The following is a 27161-nucleotide window of genomic DNA, read 5'->3' as shown; positions in this document are numbered from 1 at the left end:
ACTAAACGCCTTTACAGCATAAACTCTAATACATTTATTATAAGAAACACTTTTCCCAATCAAACTTTAATTACATCATTGTTGATTTTCATATTTTATAGTACATTTAAAACAGTAATACAAATCATTATAAACGTAGTGAAGTGCAAAACCACACGCTGGATTACATTGTTATCAACAAAATTAATTTAAGTGTGTGTATGCGCGCGCACGTACAAGACCCACAATGCCACGCGCGCAGCCAAGATGGAAGAACCCAGCAGCTGCGGGAGAACAATGTTTTGCCTCTAGATTTTTTGGGGAAAACGGAGCGCGGGGAGCCAACGACGCCGGCCCGAGGAGCGGCTTGTGGTGCTCAGGCGCCGGTAAGAGACACCGCCGGGGTTAAAAACAAAAAAAAGTCCGGTTCGAAGCGGCTCCGTCTGGGAGAGCTGAAACTTCTCGTGCGGGACAGACAACAAAAGCTGCCCGCCGCCGCTAGTTTAGCATTGCTAAGCTAATGGGACCGAGCATCATTGTTCGCTCGGGACTTTTATTGTGGGTCATGCCCAGGTTCGCGGCTCCATCACCGCTCACGCTCGCTCCGGCGTCTGGTGGAACTGAGTCGCCGGCTCTCACCAAATCTGTAAATATGAATGAAAAAAAAAGTAATTTTTCTTTTTTAATTTTATTTGTAAACTAGTGCTGCTCTTTCGTCCTTGATTTTATGTTCGCTTGTGTTCTCTAATAGCTTCCTCCCACCCCAAAAATGATTATTATTATTTATTTATTTTTTTATTAAAGATGACTTTTAGACAAACTTAAACGCCTGGTTTCAGATAAAACCGGAGCACTGTACGTTTTGTTTGTATTTTTGAAGGTTTTGGGCGCCGTGGCGAGCCTGATGTGCAGTGCTGAAAATGCGTGGCCACATTAATTATTGTCCCGCATCACAAAGAACAAGACGACGACGCGAGATGGTTAGCATATCAGCCTCCTCGCTCATTGCCTCCGGAAAGCAGCGTGATTAAGCCGGGACTCAAGTACCACACCATTTCATTTAGACTCTTAAAGTGAGTAATGAAATTTGATTAATGCGAGTAGGCCAGTGGGTCATTCGTTATGAGGCTATGGATGGGATCACTAGGGTTTTGCAAAGTGTGGCCTAGGGGCCAAATTGGGTCTGAAGTCTTTTTACACCCCCCCCCCCCCGCCCCCCCAAGACAGAGCACTTTTATAAATGAGGGGGTTATAACGATGCTTCAGGATATCCAAAGATTACGCCAAATAATTAGTTTCATAATAAATTAATTTCAATCAGAGTCTCTAAATGTTGAAATATATTTAAGTACATATTAAGCATGCAGGAAATTTTTACATGTAATGTGCTGTTTATCAACAACATACAAAAACATTCAAAGTCTATGAAATAATAAACATTGTTTAACATGATTTAAATTTTAACGCGTACATTTGTTTAGTTTAATTCGTTTAAGGGAACCACACATTTTGTCCCCTTAATTTCGTTTTCCACACACCCTATGAAAAAAAGTTTTCCTCATACTACTACTTTATTTACAGCCGCATCATTTTATTAATGTTATTTAGTGATGCACCGAATATTCGGCCACCGAAAATTTTCGGACGAAAATGGCTATAATATGCATTTCGGCATTCGGCCGAAGTAAAATTCACGCCGAAAGAATATGGCCGAAAGAGGATGTTGTGGTGACGCAAGCAAAAAGACAAAACAAAACGCTGCAAGCAAGTGTCTGTTTGAATTAAACACCTAATACGGGAGTGAGTGTCCGCCTTGCTGCTCGCTAGCGTTTGTGAGTACCGGCAGCTTCATTGTGTACACCGGAGAAGGAGAGGGTCGCTTGGTAATCTGTCAAAAAAGAGAGTGCTGCCCAGTACTGCATTACAGGTGAGCTACTCTTTCTCCTGCAGCGCCTTCCTTTTTTTCTTTGATGAGAGCCACTCGAGCGCTTCCACTTTTTCACTTGCATTCTGGTGACCGTGCTAAATACTTTAGCTAATGTTAGCACTATTGCTATCAGTTTTAAACTAGTAAACACTTACCACTATCTTTGGGTGACTACAGATCTGTACAGGACGCCGTGTGTGACTTTGCAGTTTGTTACCAAAGCCGATAGGCAGGTGCGGAAAAAAAAGTATTTATGGTTAATATGTGAATGTGGCGGTTTTAAGTACGCCGCACCATGTCCTGCTCCAAATAGCCTACAAATGCGTCATTCGCACCGCACGCCTCCGTGTCCGCCGGTGCGAAGTACTGTACATTGAGTATAAAGTGCAATTGCACCGCCAGAAAAATGCTCAGTTGCTCACCCCGCGTTTGGTGTTTAATGTACCATTCGCCAACATGTCTCTGATGTCTGTGGTGTGGACTCATTTCAATTTATATTGTGCTTTGTTAAAATGCCCGTGTTAAATAGGCCTAAATATTTAACAATAATATTATAATTTTAATTAATTATAATAAATGCAACGATAATAAAAAATTGGCATAATTTTTTGGGGGTGTTTCGGTTTTCGGCCAAGCATTTCTCATTTTCGGTTTTTGGTTTCGGCCAAAAAATTTCATTTCAAATCTCACAATTCTAGACTAAAAACGTTAGGGCATATATATTTTAAGTGTCACGTATTCTTCAAGCCGTTTTGTGTGTGTGATGTTTAAATATCTTATTTTGAAATCTATGCTCTTAATTTGGAAGGCCACTCCGTAGTTCTGTTTCCTGTTTCAAGTCTTTTCGACATTCAGCTCATGCATTTATATATTATTTAGTTTGTGCAAAAAAAACCTTAACTTATTGATGATGTCCGTCCAAAATAATCTGAACATACGGTAAAAGTTACTTTAAACAGTCACTCACGTCTCACGGGGAAACCAACATGACATTGGCAAATACATGTCATCTTGATTAGACTTGGGGGATTCTTCTTCTCCAGAGGTGAATTTTAATATTTTGTGGTAAATAGCGCCAGCTACTGTGCAGGAGGGGCATAACAATTAGTGGGGTCTGATTGATAAAAATGCTGGCAGACTGTAATGCATGACGTGTGGCGCCACTGCGCCGGTGCCGTGATATGTCAATCATTTGGCGCCTGTGGGCTACAGTCACATTTGAGCATGGGCACATGCCACCCCGGCCTCCCCTCTGGCTCCGCCAGTGGGACAGAGTAAAATACAGTGATGGTTTTTGGATGTTTGTTGTAATGAATCTGTGTCTGGATGTAGTTTGCAGTAGGAAGCCCTAAACTCATTACAGAGGGTACTGTGTATGGCGGTGTTGATGTAAGAGGCAACTAGTTTTCTGGGCTGTTTCCTGCACATATTTGCTGTAATTGTAGCTTTGGCATTACTTAGTGATTAGAGAGAGAGAGTATCGCACGTTCAGACTTGCGTGCAAATTTGGGGAAGGAATTTAACGGTGTTGTTAAACAAGGATCCTTGTATTAGCGGTGTGCAGTGTAGACAGTATATTTAATTTAAAGGTATGTACCTGAAGGTAGAGTTTTGGACTCTACCGGCAAATCATGGTAGTGCATGTTGATTACATTTTTGTGTTGCTGTTCAGTGTGACAGAAATGCCCAAATTATACGCCCACATCGCCTTGCTGTTTGCTATTGAAAAATGCTTGTTGCACATTATTTTGCAAAGCCTCTGCTATTTGTGAGCTTCGAACATGTTGCTAAGGCAAGAGTTCGCTTTTCATCCAGCGAGTACATAGCTTAAGTCACTCATCGTCTCCATGGCGGCGAAAAAGCTACAGTTCTGTAAATAGCGTTATGACGAAGATAAAGGGAAGATGGGGAGAAAGTATGGAAGCCATGCTAATTGCTAAGCTATCGAAATGCAGTCGCGAAACACCGAAATTAGTGCTTGTGTGATACAATTCACGTCACATAGCACTGATAACAGGAACCGCGTTACAGTGGAGAGTACCGGTAAGCAACTTTGAACAGCAAAATACCAAGCAACTAAAGAACAGGAAGAAAATAATACAGATTAACAGTCAACTACTGACACAACCCATGGAAGACAGGAAATGACGCAGGACATACTGTATAGGGCTGCCACAAACAAATCTTTTTACAATCGATTATTTTATTGATTGTTCCATCGATTACTTGAGAAATTTTGGACACCTATTCTGTATTAGCATTTGTCAATGTTATGTCAAAATATATTTGATAGAAAGCGAACCATGCCCTCATTTATTCAAGGGCCCTCAGTTTACAACGATCCCTACATACAAATCTTTACAGTGCACATAGAATTACTTTGCTTGGTGGCGTGATAAAGCGGTATTAGAAGGCACGCGCAGTTGGTGCTATTAATACCATTTTTCATTTGATTGTGTAATGTTTATGCTGGACTATTAGTGTTTTTTATACATATATTTCTGTAATTACATCATTGCATGTTTAGTTTATTGCATATATTAATGATGAGAGTAAAACACATTCCAACTTATGTACACATTTGAGTTACGTCATTGCCATGGGAACAGAACTTGCAAGCAAGGATCACCTGTAGAATACAAGAAGACCGTCATTGTCATAACAGGTACAGCAAAATGTTAGTGTAGTAATACTACACTACATTTACTGTATTTACTTTTTATTCATTATTCGCCATTGAAATCCATTATTAATATTTAAATGATCATTTACACCATTGATTTGTATTTGAACACAATCATTAGCAGCATGTTGCACCACTGATTTGATGTGTGTATTCCGTGTAATCACACCAGCACTCATTGGCATATAATCCTCATGCAAATAGGATGACTGGATCAGACACAAACCGTCGCTCAGATTATCAGTCGATGGGAAACGGGGAATAAATGCAGCATCCTGCCAGACAGGAAGCTCTTGCATTTGTCCCCATGCCAGACTGCAGTCCTTTTGTTGACCCACAAATCATCACATTTAATCCGGCTGAAGCCTGTTTTGCGCAGAGATCCCGCAAAATTGCAGTCTCAGTGAAGCACAGGAGTTTATCCGGCCTTTGCTATACATGTATACAGACCCTTAAAAAAAAAAAAATCCAGAATTTCATTCAAAAAATAAATTATAGATTCAGAGCTCAATTTAAGTGATTTCAAGTATTTATTTATTTTTACATAATTTGGGTTTCCAGCAAAAACAGGATTTCAAAAAAGTTAGAATACTGTGAAAAAAAATCACCATATATATTTCTGTGTGGGGAAAAAAAAAAAGGATGGACGGATGGATTGATGGTAGTGGGTTGGGAATCCCTTTGTCTTGATGTGCCGTGGCATTGCCTGGGCGTTTTTGGTCTGATGGCCCTCATTTTCCTCTTGATAATAATACTGTACTGTTTCACAGGAGGAAATGAGGGCCACAATACAGTATTATCAAAAGGAAAATGAGGGCCAAGAGACCAGAAAATTCATCAAATCACAGCAAATCAGGCTAAGTGAAGCGCCTCACAGCTTTTGGAATGTGATTCTAATAACATATCTGTTCATCTGCAGACCCGTAGTGACAGGCAGAACAATACATATCCACTAGATAGCAGTGGAAAGTCCATTCCTGCAAGTATGTCAGTGTTGTGTAAACAGGCCACGTAATTGAATGAGTAAATTGACACAAACGTCATTATTTCAGTATTTATTAGAGGTGAAAATTGCCTAGTACCTGGCGATTCAATCCGTATCACGATTTATAGGTCACGATTCGATTCGCTACCGATAAATCCCGATACGAATCTATAAATTGATTATAGCGCTTTTTAAAAAATTATTATTCTTTTTTTTTTTTTTTTATCTGTTGCAATCTGTTTCAAGTTTGAACAGCATTGAAATAAAAAAAATATGTTTAAACATCGATTCGGACGCATATCGAATTGATTCGAGAATTGCGTGCTGTAAGATCGCGATATATTGCCAGATCGATTTTTTTTTTAAACTCCCCTAGTATTTATGGTATAGTTTTTGTGGCATTTCTATTCAGCAGTGTGTGTGAGAGAATTTTCTAATGTATGATATGTACCATGGTTCAATAAAGGTAGGGATGAATGGATGAAACACTGGCATGCATTATAGCCTACTAACGCTAGGGTTGGGCGGTATTTAAATTTTGACACCGCTTTACCGTCTCCACATTTCACTGGGGTATACGGTAATACCGTTGCTAATTTTAAACTTTTTTTTGCCAATCTGTCTAGTAGTAATCGTCACAGATCTGTTCACTGTGTGCTCTGGTTGCAATTGTAATAATCTTTTGTGTGACAAAGTGCATTTGAATGTCTGTCACTCCATCACAGCACATCTTTAGCTGAAGTGTGTAGCAGACTTGCATGCGCTCCTTTTACGCCGCGGAGCCAAGCTCAGGTAGCATTACGAAGAATAATACATTGTTCCCCGCGGAAGCGCACAAACTTCTACGGTCCTCCATACTTACAAACTGTTTCCCGGTTTACTGGACTCTTAATGGACCCCGCTGTGGGCGCACATTCAACATCTACACGACACACAGACATAAGCACGCAGCCTCCACCCCCACTCAAGAGCACGCACAGATACACTCACCTTCGTGCCGCGGTCTCGGGTTGATGTGTGTCCATGGACAAATCTCTTACCGATTTTTTGTATAAATAAAAGCGCTTTGTGGCGCGGCGACAAACTTATCTCTTTGCAGCAGTGAGCATATCGTTCCTCAGATGAGTCCGAAGATACAAAGTATATTCCATCTCGCACCGTTACAGGCCACATCGACATTTGCTGCCTAATTGTAACAGCTGCATTTATTTTTTATTTTTAAGGGACCGCTTAACCGAGCTGTGCTGACCGGCCATTTTGCCTCGCTCCGTCTGACGGTCATGTGACTGTCGTCACAGGACTAACATCTTACTATTAATTTTGAACTGTTATAGTAATATTCATTTTTATAGTATTAGTAATTTGAAAACAATTAGAAATGTCGTGTTATCAAAGAATTTTGTTTAATATCATAATAGGTCATTATACGCTGCAGGCTGCAGTTAAAAAAAAAAAAATTATGATGTTATTGACAGTGACACAGTTGGCATTTTTGGACATCCCGGGATATCGTATTACCGTTTTACCGCCCAACCCTAACTCACGCTAATGATTATTTTTGCATTCATTGTCATTTCTCCCGGCAGGATGACACTGATTGGCACGCCGTAGTTTTTCCCCACCCATCTGCCAGCATGAGCATCATTCAAGACAAGTTAGGCAACGACTTCCTGCGCCCCAATGGCGGCATGGACACCAACTTTGGCGCAGGCATGATCATGTTCAGCCACCTGCCGCCCGTCACCAGCTTCACCCGGCTACATTCCATGGGGCCGCAGGAGATGATCCTAAAGAAGGAGCGGGACTCGCCCGACTGCAGTGGTGGCGCGCTACCAGGACCGGGCGACTACGTCCACAACCTGGGCATCAAGCAGGAGAAAGTGTCTGAGCACGACTACCGCCTGCCGCTGTACCCGGGAGGGCTGGCCAAGACCACTGAGCTGCTGGAGGTCGCCGTCGGTAATCAGAACCTGCTAGTGCCAGAAGTCAACATAGCCAACGTGAGTACCACTCTGGTCTGTCTGATTAAGTTGAGTGTGACCTTTAGGGACACTCTGAACACAAAATGTTAAGTTCCTTTGTTATGTATCGAGCTGTGCTCCTGCCTGCTTTTCAGTCTATCTACCAATCTGACCTGTGTGTGCTGCGGCTAGCTTCCAGACATGACTCTATGTACTCATGTCTCTAAATCAGAAATGGAATCAGGCATCAGCCATAGCGTGCTTCCTTTTTAGATGCTGTTGCGTCACTGTTGAGCCTCCATAAAGGGGAGGTTTGCATCGCGTTTGATATTTTTGGCGAAATGTGGCATCGCGTTTCAGACAATGTTTCTAACACCAGTTAGCCAAGACACTATTAGCTGTCGTACTTCTGTTTACATCACGGATGACCCAGATTACCACGACTGTGCAAGTGTGTCACCACTATCACAAACAGGTACAGTAGATGACCAGCGGGAGATGAGGCACTTTAAAGAGAAAATAAAGCGGGGAAAAATAATAACATACATTATAAATCAATTGTCGACTTAATTGTAAGTAGTAAACTAATTCAGTCTAGTGCCTATAGTATGTATAAAAAGTCTACACAGCCCAGTTAAAATGGCAGGTTTTTGTGATATGCAAATATCAAGATAAAGCATTCCAAAACTTTTCCCACCATTAATGCGACCTATAACCTATTCAACTCTATTGAAAAGAATTAAATCTCATAAGCACACCCTAAAACTAATACTTTACAGTACGTTTCTGGTAGGAATATTATAAGTGAGGCGGGTCTTGATGCGGCAATACTTGCCAACTCTTCTTTGCAAAAATGCTGTGTCAGATTGTGAGGGCATCTCCTGTATACGTACAGCCGTCTTCAGATCACAAAGCATGATGCTGCCATCGCCTCTGAGTATGGTGTTAATTTAGTGATGAGTGATGTTGTTGCCAAACATACCTTTTGATGGCAAAATGTTCAACCGTGGATTCATCAGATCACAACAAATTTTCGCACTTGCATTTTGGAGATTTCAAGTGGGTTTTAGCTAAATGTAGTCGGATGGGGGTTTTTTTCAGTACAACAAATGCTACCCTACTCCATTAGCCAGACATATGAATATGGGAATTTTTTCTCACATTCTCAACAACTAACACCTGCCATTGCCAAACTTTTTTCTTCTTTTTTTTGCATTTTCTTGCAATTCCTTGCAGTTCCTTCAGTGTTGTGAGGGTTTTGGCAGCCTCTTTGACCAGTTTTCTTATGTTCTTTTTATCGACTTTGGAGGCACGTCCAATTCTTGGTAATGCCCCTGGCCTGTTGTACCATATTTTGCCCACTTAATGACTGTTGTCTTTGGAGATTCTTTTACAACCTTGTCTTGCCAGATACGTTTGAACAATGAAATCCCGCAGATGTTGTAGAAGCTCAATGTGGACCATGTTTTGTGCTGTGAGATGTGACTACAAAAGTGTCAGGAGAAGCCTACTAATCAGAGGCACTTAAATGGTAACGCGTGTGCCCATTGAATCTGAGTTTGAATGGGATTGGTTGATTCAGAACACGGCCACATCCTCAGTTATAAGAGGGTCTGCAAACTTGTGCAACCGCTGTATCTGATGAGTTGCTTGTTTGTACTTCCCCCTCAACTAGATGTCCTTTTTTCAGTTGAGTTGCCCAGGTTTTTGGTCACAAAATTGTGGAAAAGGTTTTGAAATAATTTTTACTGTGTCCTAAAATCTAGAGTAATAAATAATTTCATTATAATTGTGTTATATATACAGGGTGACAAAAAACGGTAACTTTTTAAAAATCTAATCAAGCCAAGAGTGATGGAAGAAAAATATTTTATTCACAGCGCTGTGATGCATGCCATTTAAGAAACAATGATGACATTCTAATTATTATTAATTTTTAAAAATTACATCTCTTGGTTTTATTGGAGGCGGCACAGTGGCTGACACGTCCGCCTCCCAGTGCAGAGGACGTGAGAGTCCGGGCTTCGGCCTTCCTGGGTACAGTTTGCACGTTCTCCTCGTGCTGGCGTGGGTTTTCTCCGGGTACTCAGGTTTCCTCCCACATTCCAAAGACATGCATGGCAGGTTAATTGAAGACTCCAAATTGTCCATAGGTGTGATTGTGGATGGTTGTTTATCTCTGTGTGCCCTGCGATTGGCTGGCAACCAGTTCAGAGTGTACCCAGCCTACTGCCCAAAGCCAGCTGGGATAGGCTCCAGCGCCCCCCGCGACCCTTGTGAGGACAAGCGGTTATAAAAATGGATAGTTTTATTGGATTGCTAAAAATGCCTCTCCCTAAAAAAAAAAGTAACAAAAATACTGTGCCCATAACAAACAATAGACACCTAGTACTTGTTAAGTAAATACATGTAAACTGTAAAAGTAAACAATACTTTTGAATGACTACTACCATAATCCACTCACTTTATCATTCATCTTGGCATCCTTGACTCACTAGACTTTCACTAGCCGCTATATTGGGTAGGTACACCATACAATAGCTTGTGTATGTTGTGGTTGGTAAGAAAACACAAAAAAGCAGACAGTAAGTAAGTGCCAGTGAGAGGAGCTTGTGTCAAAATAACTACAACAGCGTAAATCTACAGGCAAGTCCGTATACAAAATATAACGAGAGCCGTCGCTTGATAATTAATTAATTCTTATTCTTTCTTTCCCCCTCCTCCTTGTGGTGATGTCATGGTGGCGAGTGAAAAAAATTGTCTTGGCTCGGACACAGCTGTCTTGTAGGCGCTCGCACTTCATTTCAGGCATCTTTTGTGCTCGTTCAAACACGAGCGCACACTTGTGACAATGTGGGCAGCCTCCCGAGGTTAAGCCGACGTGACCTGTCGTCTGGAGTCTCTGGACTAATACTATTTGGATAAAACCCAAATATAAATATTCCTTCTCATTTTAATAAAACTAATATTTGTCTTCTTTTGGCCACATGATAAATTAGTAAAGTAACCTCATTGAAAGTAATCCACACAGTTGCTTTTGTGTTTTATGGTGACTTTTTTTTTTGGTTACCATCTGACTCGGCCCATGCCACGAATTGTAGGTCACTTATCCACAGGAGGGCTGGAAATTTAGGCTGCTGTTGAGCTAACTCGCCCATACTTTGCATTGCATGTTGTCTTTTTTGTTCACTTTTGAAAGCCCTTCAACATATAAACAATTGTTTCATTCAAATATAGACTGTATTTTTTAAAGCAATAAAAAATTTCATTATTATATATATATGTATATTAGGGCTGTCAATATTAAAGCGTTAACTATGGAGGTTAATTTAAATATATTAAAGCGTAAAAAAAAAAAAAAGATCAGTTAACTGCTCAAGTTAACCTCCATGAGGCCTCGCGAACCAACTACTGGAGTGTGGTGCTCGTGAGCAGAACTAAACCTCTAAGCGAGATGTTTCTAAATCTGTAAGCGGGAAAGTTTAAGAATTGTTTCTATGAGAAGAATATAAGATGCCTGTAAAGCTGAGTCAGTTTTGATCATTTTGTTCAACAGTTATATTTTACAGGAGAACAATTGTATCCGTTGTATACTGTATTTGATGATTTTACATTAATTCCAAGAGTTTACTCAAGCAAAATATCTGTTACAAGCTTAGAAGAAAATAATCGTAAAAAATTTGATTAATCCCGAATCATTATGGAATATTGTGCGAATAATTAGGTACAAAAATGTTATCGTTTGACACCACTAATATTGACACGGGCCACACTGAAACGGGAAAATTATGATCATTATCGCATGGGGATAAAGCAGTATTTTGAACTCAACTTTTATCAAACAAAAAAATGTGGAAAACAGTAGTAATCATAAGAGGAAAAACTTCCTAAAATACCTATTCTATGGAAAGAAAAATGTCATTTTTGCTGGAAAAGTTCATAAGTGGGGGGAGGGGGGGACCTCAACTAAGAAAATACACGAATCTTAAAAATCTTAATCTTAAAGCAAAAATAATTTTAATTTTCTTATATGTTGATAATTTTTCCTTATTAAAATATTTTTTTAAATTTCATATTATGATGTAAGTATGATTTTATTCTTGGAAAAATCAAACTTCTTGTACGATTGCCATTTTTTGGGTAATTTTTAAGTAATAAAAAAGTAGTAAAATGTTTTAAGATTTTAGTACGTTTTACAAGTGTATACATGGCCCAACCTTATTTCAACACCCATGTTGACTTCTTTTTTTTAATTTTATTTTTTAAATAATTACTCTAAAGAGCCTGCTTGATCCTTGAATAAAATGTGTATGGGGCGGCTGGCTCTCACGCCGTCCTCCTTTGTCATCCTAGCAGCTGCCGAGTCAGTTAGGAAAGGAGCCCACTGGGAGGAAAGGTCGCAGGTCAAACAGTGACGGACAAGAGAGCCGGCCAAGGAAGAAGCGGAGCGAAGCAAAGGTTTGACACATTTTAAATTAATTAAATAAACTCTTATGTTTGTTTGTCACATGTGAAAAGTAACGCACGTGTTGCTGTTAAGTTCCATGAAGGAAAAATAATGCAGTTATTTTCAGTATGGTGCGACAGCACAATAAATGTTAGCTGAACCGCCAGTCTCCGCCTTGTTGTTTTTTGTGAACGACTTGTCCTAAATCACTGTGACAGTGCTGTGCTCTGTCAGCGAGGAACACTGAATTTTGTGTCCAATGCAGTCAAGAGGCAACAGAACAAGTCATTTGAACGAATCATTACTGATGATGCTTGACCTACATTTTTTTTTTATACAATGGAAATTTTCCAATCCAGGGTCTTTCTAAAAGCCATCTTAGAAAATGTATGAAATGTATTAATGATAAAACATTGTGCTTAGATAAAAGGATACAATGATAAAATCTGATCGGCGTTTGTTATAAAACCTTGAGGGCTTAGTTGTAAAGGGTTTCAACGGATTTAAGTGTAGCCTCACTAGTATGTGACCAGTCTGTGGCTCCATAGGACAGGTGAGAGAAAGAGAGAACTATCAAATTAAGGACAATTTTAACATTCTTTGTTTGAATGTAAGAGTCAACCCGTTATAAAGATCTAAAAACAATAGACCCCATGTCCTTGACTTCCAGTTAGCAGGGTGGCTCACCTTAGTACATTAAATTAAAAATGATTAGTTCCTTTCGCGATAGGAATTGGAGTTGTTGAAAAGGAGTTGTTTGTGTGTTTTTAACAGAGCAATACTTTGTTTTACAAATTAGTTTAAGGTCAAGTTGAATGCTAAAGGAGCACTGTATTCCCAAATGGTATAACCAAAGTGTCATATATTGGGAAATGTATTCAGTGGGGTGGGGAGGGGGAATCTGTACCTGGTGGATTAAAATAGAGTTGATAATCTGGCAGGAATGCTGAAAGTTAAAAGCTCCTTTGACAGTTTGTCAGTCTATGTTTAAAATTTAAAATCAGTTGGGCTTAAAAAGCAAAGTCTTGTATTTTCTCTGGACCAATAAGAGTGGAACTGGACAATTTCCTACAGCACTGATATATTGTAAAATACACAAAAACTACATTTAAGTTTTTTGGAGTCTGGAGTTTCTTTGAGAAGCATGTCACATTTCTTTTTTCCTGTATAAGAAAACATTACGATTAATGAACGTAAGTATGCACACTGGACCTTTTGTCCAAGTTTCAAACTCAAGCCATTTGTGTTATTTAATTCCCTCACCCAATGTGAATTAGCAAGAAAGGACCAATAAGCAGTATCAGTAATGGAATCGGAATTGCTAGATTCTTAGCCATTCCAATTTCTAGTTGCCTTATCAACTTTTTGCATTGTAATCAATCAGCCTATTGTTGCTTTCCGCTTGCAAAGTAGACATGGCTTCTTGAATATCAAGTTCACAGTTGTATACAATAAGAATAATAATAAAAATAATAAAAATTTGAAATAAACTCCCCAAATAACCAAAGACAAAGCTTCAGAAAACTAACTTGTGACGCTTGCAATGCTCACTGAAGTGAGCTCACTGATTGAGTTTTTCAATGTTGCATGTAGTCCATGATGCTGGATGGTGTCGGGGGCCGCATGTCACCACCAGGCAGTAAACCTCACATCTGCGAGCACTGCAGTGCCGCCTTCAGGAGCTCCTATCATCTGCGCAGACATGTCCTCATTCACACTGGTAATGGCTAAACTATTATAAACGACTAACAGCTGTGTCTAATATTTCAGCTGTAAGCTTGACTTGAGTGTCAAACAAGGGGTCGCGATCTGGGCTAAATCAGTTTGTCCGTTTTAGGTGAGCGACCGTTCAGATGCAGCCAGTGTAACATGAGTTTCATCCAGAAGTACCTTCTCCAGCGACATGAGAAAATCCACAGTGGTGAGTCATTATCCGCACTGACAATAACACGTCCGTGTACTCCCTGACTAAACTGACTGGTAATTGTTGAATGGTGTCAGGAGAGAAGCCATTCAGCTGTGATCAGTGCAACATGCGCTTCATCCAGAAATACCACATGGAGAGACATAAGCGCACGCACAGTGGAGAGAAGCCCTACAGATGTGAGAATTGCCAACAGGTGCGACGTTAGGATTTTTTATTTGTCATTGTTGGGTTGCAGAACCAATGCTAGAAAGAAACCCTAAAACTGGTCTCAAACCTTAATTTAAACCAGAGGTGGGCATAGACACAACAACACAGCTGATATATGATCAGCTCATCAGAAAGCTCTGCATAAGCCTGATAACGATCCTTTTGATTGGAATCAGCTTGTGTTGGAAGTGAGAAACCTCCAAAACCTGCAGGACTTCGGCCCCCGAGGACCGAGATTGCCCACCTCTGATTCAAACCCTTATTTGAATTCCCACCCTTCATTTGAAACCCTAACCTGATCTTGACATTCTAATTTGAAAGCCCAACATTTGCTTGAAATCCTAATTTGAAACTCAAATCCTGGGTTGAAGACCCTGACATCTACTTTAAACCACAACCCCACAGTGTACACAAAATAGAGCGCAATCCAAATATGCGCTTGTGGGTCCCATGAAATGTGCTCTATAAATCTAAGATATAATTTTTATGGCTGTAACGTAACGTGTTTTTTGGTCTCCTTCAGTTTTTTTCTAGGACGGATCGACTGCTGAAGCACAAACGGACGTGTGGAGATGCCCTGAGGAAGGTCCTGGATCCCATCATGCTGGACCTGGCTTGCGTGGACATGGGCAGCTACGGAATCACTCAGGGAAACACAACAGCGGTAGCGGGAAGCGGGAGAAAAAAAGGCAGGTCCAAAAATACTGCTGAAGGAGGCACCCGGAAGAAGAAGAAGGGGGACGCTGGGTTGAGAGTACCTCAAATTCCTGCCGCTGTCAGCGGAGCCTACAGCGTCCACGAATATTCACTGGAGAATCAAACCATGCCCTCGTCCACAGAGCCGGGTCCGAGCATGCAACACCACGGCCGCGCCCCTAAGATGGCGTTCAAGAAGGCCCACCGGAAAGGTCTAGAAAAAGGCGGGAAGGTGGATTCGATGGAGCACAATGAGGATCACGGCCTCATGCAGACAAACGGCGGCAAAGTGGGCAACTACGATGATGCCATGCAGTTCCTGAAAAAGCGGCGCTACCTCCAAAATGCCACGTCATCAACGGGAAATGGCGCTTCCGAGTACGACCTACTGTCTCAGCAGCCGACGGTCATTCACATGACGGACGCCGACTCGGGCCTAGACAAGTCCGGCATTCCTGACGAGGTGCTGCAAAGCCTGCTGGAGCACTACGCGCACAAGCCCGACACTTCGCAGCACCACGACATCCATTTCGATCTGGGAGAGCATCAAGTGGAGGCGCTCCAGACCGCCTCAGCCCAAGACCTGGACGCCGGCTCCACTCCTCCCGGCGACAAGGGCGTCATGATGAACGAGTACTCGCGCTTCCTTCTGCAGGCTCTGGAGCGCACTAGCCACAGTGCCGGCTTCCCTCTGGCCGCCCCGTCTTCCGGACCCTTCCTCTACTCAGAATGCGTCTTTGGGTCATCGGGGGCGGTCGACTCCTCGCCTCAGCCCACCTTCCACCTCCTGGACGCCACTCACCATCATCAGCTCACCCCTTCGCAGGAGCTCAACACTTCCACCACACCACCGTCATCCTACCAGATCAGCCCGGCGGACCTCAGCAGCCACAAGGAGGCGCCGCTCACCAAGAACAGCACTGCCGCCGTATTCTCACTGGCCTCCTCCAAAGCCACCCCCTACCAGATCGAAAACTTTGCGCAGGCTTTCGGGTCGCAATTCAAGTCGGAAGAGCGGTTAAGGACGCCCGTGTCCGACTTCTCAGGGTACGCCAGCTTGCTCGCCGATATCGGCGAGCCGGCGAGCCCCGTCTCCAAAACGCCAACCAGCCAAAGCTTCAGATGAGACCACGCCTCAAAGTTTAAACTTTTATTTTTTATTATTATTTTTTTTTAATTATTATTTTGATGCCACTCTTTCCCATCAGATAATTTCCTGTAAATTTATTTTCTGTTTATTTATGGAATACAACCTTGACAGTGCTTTGAAGTAAGTGTAGTATTATTTTTATGATTATACTAAAATGAATATTTTCCACCAGCCGGCTGACTTGTGTGAAATAATAAAGGTGGCAGGGAATAATAGCCCAGGATTGGAAATGCAAAAAACAAAACAAAAGAAAGTATTACTCAGGAAAACAGTAAGTTGCTGACATGATGAATGAGTGTGAACACTGAAAACACTTTCTCCTTGGCAATATAGAGATTATGCTGTCTTTTCTTGACCACACTTATATATGATCTATCTATATATATTTATAAGAATATATATATATATTATGATACAGATTTAATCACGGTGGCCATCAAGGAAGAACGGCGGTTGTTTTTAGGGTGGAAAAAGGGTTGGGGAGGTTTGATTTATATTTAAAAAAAAAAAAAAAAAAAAAACTAAGTAACTTTTTATGTTGGCCGATAGGGGGTGCTATTGGATAAGCCCTCCCCACTTTTTGATTACCCGCCGTCCTCTTCCGCTTCATTTACCCTCTCTACCAAGCAGTATAAGGGCCACACTTTCCACAACAAAATGGTAAAAAAAAAAAAAAGTTACAAAGAAAATAGTCAGAGCTTTTTCAAGTCATAAGAGACTGAAGATGTTAAATTTCTATAAATTCTTAACACTGAAACGTGAAAATGATCATTTTAAGACTTCCTCTACTTTTTTCTCATCAAATTTCTCCAGTTTTCTAATATGCTGTCATTAGCTTCATGAAAAACGTAAGGTTTCTTGTAATTGGAGCTACAATCTTGTACGATTTCCCACAAAATTACAACTTAATGTAAATTTGAACCTTCTTTGGAACATGTCCTGAATCTCGTAAAAGTACAGCTTTAATGTCATAAACTTTATTATTGCAAAATTAGGGCATTAAAAAGAAAGAAAGAGAGAAAAGGTTTTAATTAGGGTGGTATCTGTGCTGATACCAGCCTTATTCTTAAGGTATCGGTGCTCACGATGGCCTCCCTTTTTGGGCCTTTTTACGATCAAGAACTAGAAATGAGAAGAATAGAAAATTGCCATTAGTTTTAAGGGAAAAATGTCATATTGGGATATGTAGGTCACTCTTTAAAATTAATCTTTCATTGTACGAGTGGTATTAGTGAGTGACTACTTGAGTTAAGTAGTCATACTGGTATCGATCGAACACCCCTAGTTTTAATCTTGTATAATTGTGACAAATATGTCATCATTGAAGCTTTTTTTTTTGAAATAGTCAAATTTGCGTTTCATACGGACTTTGTCCTTATAACGGGTCATTTGCATGCTGGAGGTGTGGCCCTCATACTTATGTCGTCTTTCGAGAAATCCATTGAGCACTTTGAGCCGTTTTGCATTCAATCAAACGTTTTTATTCTCTTGAACGTTATGATGGATTACATTTTGGTTCGGTATTTGGGAGGGTTGATCTTGGGATTTTTTTTTTCTCGTTTTAAATCTTTCTTTTGTGTAAGTGTGTGTGTGTGTGTGTGTGTGTGTGTGTTGGGGGGTTGTGTCAGGGTGGTTTGGGGTGGGACTTTTTAATTGGGATAATGTAAATGTCATTACAACCCTTAATGTGTTTTAGTTAGCCCATTTGCTCTGCTGATGATTTGCTGTTTGTGATTGAGTTGCTAAACCAGGCGGCCCTGTGCTAAAAGAAAACAAAAAGAATTTGTATGCATTTTAGATTTGTCCCAGTAGATAATTGGCTTGCTTAGTAAATGTTTGATGTCATTTCTAAATGTATTTATGCTTGTTTTTTTAATTATTATTATTAATTGTAAAACGTCTTCCATTGATTGACATTTGCTGAGAATTTGCCTCATATACCTCATATCTATATCAAATATATCTTGAGATGCGGGGATAGCACATCTCATTGTTTACAAGCCTTCATTTTAACACTACTTTTGTAAAATAAAAATAATTTTTGTAAGTTTATTTTACAACTGCCAAATGTCATAGCTGATGTCTTTATTTTATTTTTTATTTAAGGCTCTTGTGACTCGCTTCACTAAGACTTTACCTGTCCAATGAATTTAAAAGTGATTAGGGAAAAAACAATAAAAACTGTCATGAAAAAAATGCTTGTAGTTTGTCTTTAGAAGAAAAGGTTTTGTTTTTTATTTTCCATCGCCTGCCAACTCGAAAGTGGTGATTTTTTTTCTTTTATGAATCTGATTGATTTTTTTTTCCATATTGATTCGTACTTGTATAATTTGAACTTTCTTTGTAATTTTTAAGTTAGTAAAAATAATTTGGTACTTTTGTAGTTTTTTCTCTCGTAAAATCTTCAATTATGGCTGCTGTCCCGTACATTTGGCTCAATGTGGAACGTCGCATGACCAAACCCGGAAAATGTGACCATTGACTTTCTGTGTATGCTGCCATAACGCGCAAGACAACAGTTTGATGACATGATGGCGAACTTTCTCTATAAGGCTGGTGTCATTGGTGACATAAAAATGTGGTATGATAATGTAAACAAGAATGCCTCAACATTGGCTATTGTCATCTTGGTAGCTATGTGGTGGCATCTTGTGTTAAAACGCATTGTAATTCCCACTGATGCCATTTCACGGCTTCACCATTCACCTGGACGAGGGTTTTGCCAAATGCGGAAGTAGGCTGTGCATATACAGTAGTGGGTTGACATTTATGCTCATTAAGTGCCACCTTTGTTCTTTTGATTATTATTAAAAAAAATAATTATGCAACTTCTTTTTTTTCTATAGCATGACTTACCCACAGCCCCAAGTTGTCATTCACATACACAAACTTGTTAGTAGACTTCTTTGGTCATGGGGTAAAAATTGCTTAAATATTTAAGTTTCGTGACCACCATTGGACATTGCACATTAGCACATAAGCAAGTACCGGCCCGCTAATTCAAGCTAATTCAACCACAGCTGGCATTTATCATGAAGGCAATCTCAAATCTTTTCTTTTTTTAAAGGGGTGGGGGGAGACCTGGAATAAGGGGCACATAGGGTATTATCCAAACTAATTGTTGTTTAATATTTCCAACAGAGTGGAACTCTCACAGTACATGTGTGAAATATCCACCCGTAATGAAAATTATCTAAATGCTTAAGATCGAATAATAATAATAAAAACCTTATTGGCGCCACTATTTGCAAGTACTGCCTTTGGCAATATGTTTTTGCATCCACATAACATGCTGCTTGTCTGTAAATAATGCATAGCAAGTACTTTGGAAACCGGCACCACTTAGAATGGGCACCGAATATGCCACGTTGTCACCATATCTATTGAAGTCCCAGTGAATTTATGAAACAAAATACAACATTGTAAAATAATGTGCACCAGTGTGTTATGTTAGTTACATTTTATATTTTAGTTATCTTTTTTCTAAAATATTTTCTGTTAATGAATTTTTTTCAATTCAAATGATTTTGAATTGTGGGTCAACAGAAAAAACAAAAAAACTCACCAAACAGACCTGGGGGGAAAACTGATGCTATCCCAAGAAATGATTAAAAGTGATCATTTGAAAATGTGACTGCTGGCTGGGATTTATTTTTAAAAGTGATAGTGTTGCATATTGATAATTATTTGTTTTCTAATTATTGTGAGAAAGTACTTTAATAATTGGACCATTATAAAGAATAACCCACAATAAATGTACATGAATCATCTTTCTGTTTCAAAGAGGTTGGTGAGCCCTGCAATAGAGCATGCGTTTGACCTGCTGAAGAGAGAAACAAGCTGAACAAGAACAAGAACTGAAAGAGGCTGCAGCACAGGCCTGGAAAAGCATTTCAAATGAAGAATGCAACAGTCTGGCTTGATGTAGTTATTGCAAGTAAGGGTTATGCCTCCAAATATGAAATGTTATTCAGTCCATTTAATAATGTGTGTTGCAATACGTATGCTCACTTGAAAAGTGGGTGACTTCAAACAAAATGTGTTCTGTCCCGAGTTATTCAACACATCACTATGTAAATAGCATGAAATAAAAGCTGAAATTCTCAACTTTGGTCTCATATTTATCTTTTGATCTGACGGCCACATTTCTTAATTGACCCTACCTTTCCAATACTTTTTTGCAGGGGACTGGATGTTGTCCAAAAATATATATTATTGTGACTATTAGCTGATGTTTACCCTATGTGTGCAATTGCCTAACCCAATGGTGGGTAATCTTGGTCCTGGAGGGCCAGAGTCCTGCAGGTTTTGGAGGTTTCTCACTCCCAACACAAGCTGATTCCAATCAACAGGATCGTTATCAGGCTTATGCAGAGCTTGCTGATGAGCTGATCATATATCAGCTGTGTTGGAGAAGGGCAACATGCAAAACCTACAGGACTCCGCACCCTCAATGCCCATCTCTGGCCTAACCGAGGCCACTTAGGCTTTGCAATAGGCACATTGCACTTTAGCTTCTTCTATTAAGAGTGAATTGATGGACATTCTCTCTTTTACACACTCTTTCCAACTGGCTTGGGCTTATCTGTGTCGAAAAATAATCACTGCAAAATCCGTTGATAGAGCAAACCATTTGTAATAGAGTGAGGCAGCAAAAAGTGATGCTCCAAATGGTGAGGGATGTGTGTACTACTAAGAACATAAATGACATGTTATGTAAAGACTTCAAATGGATGGATGGATGCAAGTGTAGCAGACTTGATAAATGGAAGGGTGTGTTTGTTGCTTTTCTTAACACAGTGGAGGCAAACATCTTTTCAGACTCAACACAAAGGGAGAAAGGTCAAGTATGTCATTTTTTTAAGTTACATAAACGCAATATGTCTAGAAATTGTTCTCTTAACTACCTCCAACAAACGACTTTTGTTGAAACCAAGTTTAACATTCCCTGACACGTTGGGAATGAAAGAAAACATTATCTATTTTTTCTTTGTCCAAAGAACAGTTTTGTACCTCCAAATTTGTTACAATGCATAACAAACCCGTGTATTATTTATAATTATAGATAAACCAAAGGGGAATCACAAAACATGGAGAAACATGTTTTTCTTCTTTTTTGGATTTTGTTTTGCTATTTGTTTATGTTTTGATTAAAAAAAAAAAAAAGTATTTCTTCAACATTTTGGGGAAATATCATAGAATGTAATACAAGAACATTTGTAAATGTATTTAACCCCTGGGCGTTATTTGTCCATTTTCTGGCTTTTTTATGCTTTTCTGTTTTTCATCAAAGAAAAAGCATTTGAAAAAAATACACTAGGGACCTGACATTTTACCAGGATTGTTTAAAAATGTAGAAGTTCAAATTGGCGCCATGCTGTAATTTAGAATTATTACCAAACAGGAGGGAGAGATTCACACGAAGTTGTTGTAATAATGCCCGATTTTGGCTCATTGACTCCCATTATAAATCACAGTTTTTGATATGCTGTAAACCTGATGTGTTATAATGCATTTTCCGTGATTACTGATGCAATCGCTTCTTTGACGAGTCATAAACATGAAAATAGAGGAATTTGTGTGTTGAGTGTTAACACAAAAATCCACTAGGTGGCGCCAAAGGCTAATAAATGAATACAAAATGCATGCATAAATAAATTATATTGTTATGACTTATGGACTTGTTTGAGCCTCTAACTATGTCATATGAAATATTCAAATTATTATTTTATTTTATATATATACACAGCATAGTTAGTCTTGCTATTAGCACAATACTGCTATTGTTGTCCATAGGGGGCATTAAAAAAATAATAAAAATAAAAACTATATATGTGTAGATAGGTCTGATGCCACTGAACATTTTGAGTGGTTGAAAGTGAAAAAAAATATTCATAAATGACTAAGTTATGTCACTTCAAAGGAAATGCCAGATTTTGGCAAAATTACAAGAACTTTGTTTTATTCAGAAAACTGCCATTGTGTGAAAACTGGACATGCATAAAAAAATATATTGTTATGACTTATGGACTTATTCAAGCCTCTAAATATGTCATATGAAATATTCAAATTAGAACTTTATTTTACATATATATATACAGCATAGTTAATTTTGCTGTTCGCATAATACTGCTATTATTGTCCATAGAGGGCATTAAAAAAAACTTTGTTTTTTTAAAAAATATATATGTATAGATAGGTCTGATGCCAGTGAACATTTTGAGCGGTTGAAAGTGAAAAAAATATTCATAAATGACTAAGTTATCACACTTCAAAGGAAATGCCAGATTTTGGCACAAATTACAAGAACTTAATCAAACTATAATAACGCCCAGGGGTGATATTTGTTTTTCTCTTTTCATCCGCAAAATCTGGATATGTTTATTAAAATGATTCTGACATCTATTGATTTACAATTGTTTTCATTTTCATATCTTTTACTAATACACTGACGTGACAACACAACAGCAGTGTAGCTTGTGTATGATTTAACATGAATTTTGACTATAATTCCTGTTCTCATTTGCTCTACTGGGGAATCAAACGACTTCCGTAAATTCTGAGAGGGAAGTGCTCATTCCCGTCTGTGCTGACATAATGCATATGCCAGCCAGTAGAGTCCACGAACATTATGTAACTACTTGCCATTATGATCATTGCATGATTTTTACTGTGTTGGTTTTAACCAAACTTCAAACTTCCTTTGGTGAGTCAGCATTGGGTTTTTTGTTCTGACTGCAAAGTAAACAAACGTCTCATAAAAGTGACGTGTGACCACACAGCAGCAGTGACGTGTAAAGATAAATAATGCTCACATGTCGATGATTGTCTTTAATGTCACTTCGCTCTTTGAAATACTAAAACTATTTGTAATGTATTTTTAGCTTTCAACACTGAAAAAGTACATTTTAAAGTGGCGCATTGTCAGTTTTTGAAATGCTACAATTGTTTTCATTTACAATATTTATTTCCATTTTTTATTTTAAAACTTAATGTTATTTTTTAAACGACTTGTAAAAAACTTAGTCTAAAATACTGTCCTACATTTTAACAACAGACAGATAGATATGCGTTCAAAAAAGATATGTCTATCTATGTCTAATGTTTTTATCTAAAAATACATAGTTTAGATGCTTGGTATTTATTTGAACTACTACTAACATAATTTTAAGTAATTTGTGCAGATTTGTTATTTCAGAAGTGTAAATGAAACTGATAGCCCTCCGGATTATACACTAGATTCGCTACCCAAGAAGTAGCTCTCAGTTTTAAAGGTTGGTGATGACTCCTGGCATCAATATGAGTGTGAACGGTGGTTTGACTATACAGTTTGCCCCTGGTGGCCATTTTGAGGTGTAGCCCCTGCCTCTCACCCATCTCTCAACTGGGACAGGCTCCAATTTGCACGCAAGCCTAGTGATGATAAGCGGTACAGAAAATGGATGGATGGATGGCTCAAAGTGGGGCCTATGGCAGCCAATTTGACTTTTAAGTGACCAGATGTGGTTCCTTGGCTACCAACGGTATACTTGACCTCAACGATAACAGTAATAATAGTATTATAATACAGTACACTACATTGACAGTAATAATGATGATCTCATTATGTAGGGCTTCAACTAACAATTATTTTATCAATCAATCGATGAATCAGATTGAAAAAAAAAATCCATAATTTTAATTTCCATCCCAAAATTCAAAGATTTGATTTGACAGTGCATAAAATGCATGAGCAAATATTTAATGATTCGTAGCGGTGTTAGAAAAAATAGATTCGGCAAATATATCGCGATATTACAGCACGCAATTCTCGAATCGATTCAATATGCGGCCGAATCGATTTTTAAACATCTATTTTTTATGGAAATATTCAACAAAACGTCTTACTTAGGGCTAGGATTCACACATTAAGCATGGAAAAATGTTATATTAATGGAACATTAAGCCTTAATATTTTATTTCAGTGCTGTTCAAACATTAAACTGTTTGTTAAATGCAGTGGCTCAGTTATAAGCCTGAATTTTCAGATAAATGAATACATTTTCATACAAACTTACAGTGTACATGTCCAAGTTTACTGATTTGTATTTTCTAAATTTGAGTTGTTGTTTTTGTAAATCGCAATAATTAATTTATAGATTCGTATCGGGATTAATCGGTATCGGATCGAATCATGACCTATGAATCGTGATACGAATCGAATCGCCAGCTACTAGGCAATTCACACCCCTAATGATTCGGTTACTGGTTTGTTCTGTTACAGCAAAAATGTTTAAAGCAGATGTCTGTTAATGTCTTATTGTGATTCAAGACAAGGATAAGATGTTGTCTTATTGAGGACTAAAGAAATCTGGGTATATTTATAGTCCAGAGGCTAAAATTCTGAGGATTTGGACGATTTTAGGTCTCTAAACGAGGAATCGATTATCAAAAATAATTATTAATTAGATGATCAATTAGTTTTAGATGAATCAATTAATTGTTGTACCTCTAATATATCTGGCTTGCACATACTATTAATAATCAATATTGTCTATATAAATGAGGACCTGTTAAAAGGCGAATGGTTATGGTCCACTTTGGCTGTATAGCAGGAGCCGACAGTCCCCGGTCGCCGGTGGTTGCTAAGGCCCCGACTACAACGGCGGCGACGACAATAACAACAATAGAAATTGAAAAATGGCGGATGCTCCCCACATGTGTGCCTGAGATAAGCCCGAGGTGAGCACGATGTCGTGAGGCCTTTATTCCTCAGGAACAGGAACAGGTTCCACATGGAAACCTGATGCTGGAACTTCTCAGTTAAAACGCACATATTCATTCAGTCACTTTCTGAATGTTGGATCAACTTTTTAAAACTTTTCTTATGTTATTATATGCATATATTAACATCTAATTAAGGTAATAAAGATATAAAAAATAAATACAAAATACATTTTACAATTATTATTGTGATGAATTTATTAAAAAATAAATAATAAGTGCATATGAATATTTTTTGTAAATATAGAAAACCTATATTTAGTTACTTTAAATTATTATTGCAGTAAAATTTCACTTATGGCTTTTTTTTTTTGGAGGGGGGGGCTTAGAATATTACTTTTGAAAAATATACCGGTAACTAGAATAAGATTTTATATATATAAACCCCCCTCAAAAATCACTGCAGTACACAAAGCATTTTAAAAAAAAACTTTGAATTTTCAATCACTAGCATTATATTTCAATTACAAATATTATAGAGTAATAATTATTTAAACAATAAACAATCAAAATACTCAATTTCATATATTAACAATACAATACAAATATAACAATGTATATGTATTCATTATTACTTGACATTACTGGCATTTCATCCTCAAATGATTTGCTGTTAACACTTCTTCAGGTCATGAATCATGAACTTCCTTTTCTGCTCACATTACCTTTTGTGGTGTGATTCATCGACATCAAAGCCATGATGATGATGATGATGGTGGTGGAGGTGATACACCGGGCACTATGGATGGCGCTGGGGCTGTCCAACTGGGAGTGCGCATCCTCCGATTGCAGCTCTGCTCTTCCTGTTGTGGATGACAAGGGACGGACCTTGAGTTGCTCTCATTCTTTCTCTTCAAATAGCGCGTCTGCCATTGCTTCCAATTTCCAAACATTCTCCGACCATTCGGGAGACAAGTTGTGAGTATTCGTAGGCAGTTAAACGGGGCTCGTAGCCCTAGATGCCGGTAAAATTAAAGCATATGCCTCATTCCATTCACTTTTCAGTGTCTACTTTTCTGACTTTTGACAACGCCATACTTCATCACGTTTGTCGTGAGAATGCGTGTACACCGAAAAACAAAGAAAAGTTTGCGAGCTTACCGGCCTCGCCTCTTCAACAATTGCCCAAAATTCGCCTCTTCAAAAATCGGAAAACTGAATATATCCCCCCCACCCCACAGTACGGGATGTGGGTCTGAGTTCTGTTACTACCTCTAGGCTCACGATTCATAAGTGAGTGACGGCAAACTAACATTACATGCGGTATATCCTGTCGTGACACGTTTTTTTTTTCTCTTTTAAAATATTTTTTTAACAGATTTTCTGGAAAACTTCTTGGGTGGTGGCCAATTTACTTGGGTGGCCCGCCCAAGTATTAACATTGTGTGGGAAACACTGACATTTACCTACTTAAATTGACTGAGAAAAAACAAATGTTATTATTCAGTGCGATAGTGTGTTCAGCCAACATTGAGCTTTTACTTACTTATGAGTATTATACAGAGTACTTACTGCCTACTTCATATTGTCATGCTCAAAAGCTGAAGCTGTATTATTTTGCACTTCAATTTATTTTGAACAGAGACTAAAGCCAAATAAGTTGCATTTTGCAGTTTTGCTTGAATCCTAAATTAAGAGTTAGTTGTTTGTGTTTTATTCTGGACATCGATTCTCTATTGCAAAGTGAATGTTTTGCCTTTTGCGGAACTAAACAAAAGGGTCTAAAAAATATATGTTTAAAAAATACTCGTGGTATCGGACGGTCACTTTGAACTCAAAAAGTACTCTTAGTATCAGGTATCTGAAAAAAGTGGTGTCAATCTCTACTGATTTATTTCATTATAGGCTATTGTTTTAAAGGCCAAGAGACAGTACATTACTAAAGAAATAAAAATAAAATTGGGGTGGGGAGGGGAGCTAAATTGATCATGACTAGATTGCAAGTCCCAGCGTAAAGTTGCGAGACCATGGACTTATAAATGTTGGAAAACAAAGTCTTATTTATTTATGTATTTACTATTGCTCACTGCTTATAAAATATTTTTTAGCTAATTTCATTTTACAAAACATGAATAAAACTCCTGACCAAATAGAGGCAACCAGTTGAAATACCCTGGGCAAAAAGTTAGCATGCTAACGTTAGCAAGGAGGCAAAAAAAAAAAAAATGCTTGAAAGCCTTCTGTATTAAGCCAGGAGGTTTCCTTAGCGTTTCAACTTACATAGTTTGTAGTACTGTCGCCTTTGTGGCTTCCCTGCCTGGCCGGCCAGCGTGAGAGAAAGCGGGGCAAACAATCGCGGTAAAAATAGAACTTGATTGTACAGTAGCCGTTTTGTGTGTCGCCATTGGCAAGCCGGGAAAAGGGGTAACGGGTAACGATGATTGACAGCGGCAGCCGTCCAATCGGGAGGCGCACCAGCAAAGCCTATAATACTCC

The 27161-nt window shown here is 38.8% G+C and overlaps 1 protein-coding gene and 1 long non-coding RNA gene across 3 annotated transcripts; one reads left to right on the top strand and one right to left on the bottom strand.

Annotated features, from left to right (window-relative positions):
• The first annotated feature begins 234 nt into the window (after positions 1-234).
• LOC144044570 (zinc finger protein 281-like) lies at positions 235-19376 on the top strand. Of its 2 annotated transcripts, none has more exons than XM_077559068.1 (7): positions 235-365; positions 7161-7574; positions 11892-11993; positions 13576-13702; positions 13820-13903; positions 13984-14102; positions 14640-19376. In XM_077559068.1, exons 2-7 carry the CDS (start codon positions 7209-7211, stop codon positions 15936-15938), a joined length of 2097 nt encoding a protein of 698 aa, XP_077415194.1. In that variant the 5' UTR covers positions 235-365; positions 7161-7208; the 3' UTR covers positions 15939-19376. The 2 variants fall into 2 exon arrangements, with proteins under 2 accessions (XP_077415194.1, XP_077415192.1); XM_077559066.1 differs by having other exon boundaries at positions 11889-11993.
• LOC144044571 (uncharacterized) lies at positions 9388-27067 on the bottom strand. Its single transcript, XR_013291297.1, has 3 exons — positions 26946-27067; positions 25391-25528; positions 9388-9808 (listed from the first exon to the last, which is right to left on the bottom strand). It is a non-coding gene; the product is annotated as an uncharacterized LOC144044571 (long non-coding RNA).
• Between the last annotated feature and the right edge of the window lie 94 nt (positions 27068-27161).

This window comes from Vanacampus margaritifer, chromosome 2, assembly GCF_051991255.1.
Source record: "Vanacampus margaritifer isolate UIUO_Vmar chromosome 2, RoL_Vmar_1.0, whole genome shotgun sequence".
NCBI lineage: Eukaryota > Metazoa > Chordata > Actinopteri > Syngnathiformes > Syngnathidae > Vanacampus > Vanacampus margaritifer.
The sequence above is the reverse complement of the archived record's forward strand: the minus strand, read 5'-3'. Positions and strand labels throughout refer to the sequence as shown.

Excerpts from the sequence above, each read along its gene's own strand:
- LOC144044570 (XM_077559066.1), top strand. The coding sequence starts at position 7,209 with ATGAGCATCATTCAAGACAAGTTAGGCAACGACTTCCTGCGCCCCAAT. Across the intron at positions 11,994-13,575 it reads AGAAGCGGAGCGAAGCAAAG|TCCATGATGCTGGATGGTGT; the intron begins GTTTGACACATT and ends TGTTGCATGTAG. Across the intron at positions 13,904-13,983 it reads ACATGAGAAAATCCACAGTG|GAGAGAAGCCATTCAGCTGT; the intron begins GTGAGTCATTAT and ends GAATGGTGTCAG.